Source organism: Echinops telfairi, unplaced genomic scaffold (assembly GCF_000313985.2).
Source record: "Echinops telfairi isolate 266 unplaced genomic scaffold, ASM31398v2 ScPeMD7_11;HRSCAF=52, whole genome shotgun sequence".
In the NCBI taxonomy this organism is placed as follows: domain Eukaryota; kingdom Metazoa; phylum Chordata; class Mammalia; order Afrosoricida; family Tenrecidae; genus Echinops; species Echinops telfairi.
Genome location: NW_022103908.1, coordinates 25,190,556 through 25,196,102, shown reverse-complemented (window position 1 = coordinate 25,196,102; position 5,547 = coordinate 25,190,556). Strand labels below are relative to the sequence as shown.

Below are 5,547 nucleotides of genomic sequence, written 5' to 3'. Positions count from 1 at the left end.
ACAAATGTATAGATGTGCTTTACACAATTGATCTATGTATTGTGACGAATTGTATGAGCCCCAATAAATTGATTTAAAAAAATAAATAAATAAAAAATAAATAAATAAATAAAATGTTTTTTCATTTCACCTACTTGCTTTAGGTGGCACCAGTAACTATGATGCACCCTAAAAAATCTAACAAGGTAACTGGTAGTCACTAAAAACACTAAAGTAGCTAAAAAAGTAGAACAGAGTGAGTGGTCCCGTGCATGGTATATATAGGAAGGGCACTGTACTCTCAAGTCCTCCAACAGAGTACAGGTCCAAAAATTAAGGTGTTATTTTTTTCCCCTCCAGATGCTTAAAATTATATCAACTCTTAATGAGAAAAGAGCTCATAAGTAGTTATCCATGTGTGGTTGACTGAAAACAAAATTGGCTGTTCCATCTATCAAAAGGCAGATACATCATTGATTTCAGGTGAACAATGAGCACACTTGCTATTAACATCCTTTCGAATTTCAAACATATGTTAAGCTCCAAATTAAGTGGGTGAATGCAATCGTTTCTCTAAGAACAAAATACCGATAATAACATTCAAAACCGATGTATGCAAAGTACATGGGGCTGGGGAGGGTAGGGGCGGGGGACTTCAGAACATTTTTAGGAAAATGGAATGAAAAAATAATGGCATTTTTCCACAACTAAGAAAATTAAGCCCCTTTGTTAAGATAAATAACAACTCTCAGGATAGCATGCCAATCCTTTGTATAAAATAAATTACAACTCTGAAATAATACAAAGCTCCTCAGGATAGCATGCCAAAACTTTCATAATCTGTCCCAAAATATCATTCCAATCTAGTTATTTCAACCTTTTATTGGTCGTCCCCTGAGTTATTTGTACCCTAGTTTTGTGTCCTTACTCATTGCTGATCCCTCGCCTCACTCGAACACCATCTCAACATCAACCCAAGTCCTATCTTTCTGTAAGGTTCGATTTGCTTCACTTTAAACTGCCTTAGACTTCTCGAATATCCTTCTACTCTCATTTTGCCTGAAGTCAATTAGATATCTTAAATTTTAAGGTAATTTCTTTCCAATCTGAAGTTATAAAAGAAAAAAATCATTAAATACTACCTTCTGGCATTCCTTACTCATTAAATTTTTCAAACGTTTGCTGTGAATGCTAGGAAATAAACAATTTGAGTATAGAAACTACATACGTAAAGAAATCTATTTGATTAAATTAGCCGTCGCTTTGTGGTAATGTTTTGAATACACTTAACATACATTAGTATAACCAGATTAAAAACCAGGTGCTGAATCAATTGAGGAATTACCATTGTTGACACTAAGAAGCTAGGAAGATCCCAAACAACACTCCATGTCTCTAACGGACATGGCACAGACAGAAAGGGAGTATGTTCATGCACAGCTGCAGGAAGAGAAAGGATCTGGTTATCTGAAAATTAAGAATGACAAAAAGCATTCCACCAAAACCACCATCCTTAAGTCAAATCCAACTCATAGCAACCCTACATAGAATTTCGAAAGCTGAAGCTTTCTCCTGACGAGGGGCAAGGGGCGAGTGGGTTTGAACTGCTGGCCTTGCAGTAGCAGTCCAGCGCTTACCCGACAGTGCCACCAGGGATCCTTTGACATAGAGCAAGTAAGATTTTTAAATTTTTTTAAAATCACATAATACTTAAACGTACACAGCATGTGTTATGACCCTTGCCCCCAAATTTCACAGAACGCAAAGAGATCACTTACATAATCCATTTGAGACAAATATCTAGCACTTGATATTTTAAAGTATTTATGTCTTTATATAATCTATATAAAATGATAAACAAGGGTGACATTTTCCTTTGGATTTTACCCTTGTAATCCTAAAAGCTTAAAGTATTAGCTTAAGCGACATCAAAATCACTTTATGTGACCACTGAAGCACCAAATACCAGTTAGCACTCTACTAACAGGAGCCGTGGCCAGGTCTGGCCCGCACACAATCTTTTTCATATACATAGATAAAGAATTTAAATTCTTACCATCATTTTTTCAAAAAGTTCTAAGACTTCGCTCTCTGAGAGTGGCTTTGGATTGCTTTCCACCATCTCGGAAGATGCTGATGACCAATCTTGACCGGCAAAGGCAGTCTTCAGGTTAGAGATTGGTGGTCTCTCTTTCTTACTCCCAGGAATTCGTATGCTGGCAAATTTGTCCAACTACCAGAAAAAGATGAAATAGCACATCTGTAAGTATTTCCTTCCCCGTTGTTACTGATGCAGTTCGTAAATACAGGGAAAGCTTGATGGTCACACTGTGATCCTATGAAGACGCACCCAATGCTTGAATTTTTCAAAATTAAAGCTAAAAAGGAAGGGAAAATTTTCAGTAACCACCCTGCTTAAAAAACGGTAGGGAAAAGTCAGTCCACTTCGGAAGATTCCTACTAATCTTAAAATCATAGAGTTATATTATTGAAATTTAAGTAAATTTTGCTTTAAAGAGTAGCAAGCTACGCCATCTATTACGGCGACTCAGCAAGTAAGTGTCAACAAACGCATGCTCATTGTTTTCCCCTCCCGCATGACCTCTGCCCAGGGCCCTTTTCACCATCATACTATCTTCTGGGGGGATAAAATTTTTGTAATTTTTAAATGTTAATTCCACTTTTATTTCCAGAGTTTGATGGAGTGACAACACATCTCTCTTTGCACAAGCTGCCTGTGCTCAATTTCATGTACTTCCACTGAGTACAGTGGCTAAACGCCTCCAGAAATAAAGCTAGAATTGTTGTAATGGCACTTGTGTACCCCAGTTTGCTGATACTTGAAAGCTCATAGATACTAATTTAAACCCTTATTTCTAAAGATAGTTTTTTGTTCGTTAAAAAATACATGAAATTTTTAGCTTTATCCCACATAAAAAACCCAAATTTGTAGCATCTCTCAAGAGATATGACTCACAAAGGCCAAAAGTCTGTTAACTAAATTAGGTATTAAAAATAAAAATGTACCCAAAGATTAATGTTCCTGTGAATTGTTTATCTTGGTTGGGCACATAAAAAGTTACCATAAAACCCAGTATCCTTGAAGTGATGTTGGAAGAAGGACACACGCTTCCTAATTTAGAAACATTAGACCCTACAGTGAAGCAGCCTGGTCCAGCTATACCAATGACACAGAGCAGCAGAACTGAGAGTCCACAAACAACCCTGCTGCTTTATGGCTGATTCTCCACAGGGGTCCAAAATTCACTGATGGGAAAAAATGAGCCTCCTCAGTGAATGGTGTGGAGAACACTGAATTTCCACACATAGAAAAACAAAATAGATCCATGCCTCAGACACACAATAATAAATTAAAATGGACTAAGTACCTAAAAGTACTCATTAAGAAAAACCCATAAAATTCTTAGCAGAAAAAGCATGAGCAACGCTGCCAGATCTAGCATTTAACATTGGGATTATCTAAGCACAAAAGCACCACAAGCAGCAAAGGACTAGGTCCTGTGAAGTCGATTTATAGCAACCCCGTATACAGCAGAACCAACACTGCCTCATCCTCCGACACTACTCTCACCATTGCTGTGTCTTAGTCCATTGTTGCAGCCACTGTGTCAATCCACCCATTAAAACTTTTTGTCCATCAAAAGACTACCAGAAGGCTGGTGGCATAGTGGTTATGCATTGGGCCACCATCCAAAAGAGCGAAAACACAAAACTACCTCTGGGAGAATATCTTCAGGAAGCATACATATATCTACAAGAATCAAATAACAAAATATATGTCTTTTAACTATGAGAATCTAACAACAGAAAGACAAAATAGCCCAATCATAAAATGAATAGAAAGCATGAATAGACATTTCATCAAAGAGGCCACTGAATGGAAACACAAGTCATTGAAGAGATTCAAACCAAAACTACAAGATATCATTTCACTCCCACTAGGAAGGCCAAGATTTAAGATAAACAATTAAATGACAAATATGAGAGAAGATGTGAAGAAACTAGCATCCTTATCCACTACTGATGGAAATGCAAAATGGTACAGCCGTGAACAAAAACCACATAAGTAGAACTGCCATATGACCCAGCAATTCCACTCCTAAGTACATATTCAGTAGACTTGAAAGCAGAGTCACCAAGAAACCAGTGCTCACCATTATTCAAGACAGCATTATTCACAATAATCAAAGCAACCTAAATGCCCATCACAGATCAATGGATACATAAAATGTGCTCCATATGTACAGTAGAAGACCCCTCAGTCAGCAGAAAAACTCAAATCTGGACAGCTGAAACGAGTAAGTCATAAAAGAACAAAATTGTATTGCATGACCTCATTTTCAAAAAAACACATTTATTAGTGGTTACCAAGGATGGAAGAATCACATGAATTAAGAACAGGGTTGCACATGTGATTATTAAGCTGTACATTTGTAAACAATCAAATCTGCCTTGCAAGAAGCACAGCCAGAATACTCCTTAGAAGAAAACTACATTTCACCTACTTAGAACATGTTGTCAAGAGAGACCAGAAGGACATCATCCTTGGTGAAGTACAGGATTAGAAAAAGGAAAAAGACCCTCAATGAGATGGATAGACAGTGGCTGCAACAATGAGCCAAAGCGCAGTAACAATTGTAAGGATGGTGCAGGACGGGGCAGTTTCACCGGGTCAGAATCTACTCCATGGTACTTAACACTACACCTGTAAAACGTTGAACTAAGCAAAAGTTGTGTGATCAAAATATTTACAACAATGATCTCCAAAGGGGAAAAAAAAGTAGCTACTGAGGTTGCATTTGTACAACCAAAAACTTCATGATATGTGGTTTGGGGGGTGGAGGCTTAAGGTCTTGGTTTCACAGGCTACACCACTTTATTGCTCTTATCATGTGTTTAGCGTTTCTGTCTTGTTCCTTGCATAATGCCTGAGGTCTTAAGGGCTTGCATGAGACCACTGGTCTCTATTCCCCTGGAGGAACACAGGAAAGAGTGCAGAGTCACAGAAGGAAATGGAATGTGCGGTTAATTACCCCAAGACAACTGCCTCCTTTGCCAAAAGACAAGAAGAACTGGATAGGAGTCCAGTGACTGAACACCTTGACCAGTGAATCTATAGAAGAAGCTTGATCAAAAGGGAGAATGCAGAAGAAAATCTCCAATTCTCCCAGACTCCAAACTTTCTAGCGCTGTAGGTACTGAATGCCCTGTAATGATTGCCCTGAGATAATCTTTAAACCTTAAACCAACAAATATGCACCGAAATCTTAATACCAAACTATAGTTTGGCTTAACTAATAATTTTTTTAAATCCACCTTAAGTGAGAATTATGCTTTTTTATGGTCTGTATGGGATTAAATTTACAACAGCAACACCACAAATTAGCAAGGAAATTCGCGGGGTTAAGTTTATGTTAATGAGGGAGGAACGATTCTGGAAAGGAGGGGGAGAATGATTACACAATTTGAAGAATGTAATCAATGTCACTGAACTTTTCATGTAGGAACTTGAATCAGTGCATATTTTGCTGTGTATATTCACAACAA

At 37.7% G+C, this 5,547-nt stretch overlaps 1 protein-coding gene across 1 annotated transcript in view; it reads right to left on the bottom strand.

The window, feature by feature from the left end:
• Positions 1-2,151, bottom strand: part of DIAPH3 (diaphanous related formin 3) — a 528,414-nt gene extending 526,263 nt beyond the window's left edge. The window contains exon 1 of the mRNA XM_004707907.2: positions 2,036-2,151. Coding sequence (XP_004707964.1) covers positions 2,036-2,101 — 66 coding nt within the window. The 5' untranslated portion in view covers positions 2,102-2,151. The remainder of the gene's footprint in view (positions 1-2,035) is intronic.
• Between the last annotated feature and the right edge of the window lie 3,396 nt (positions 2,152-5,547).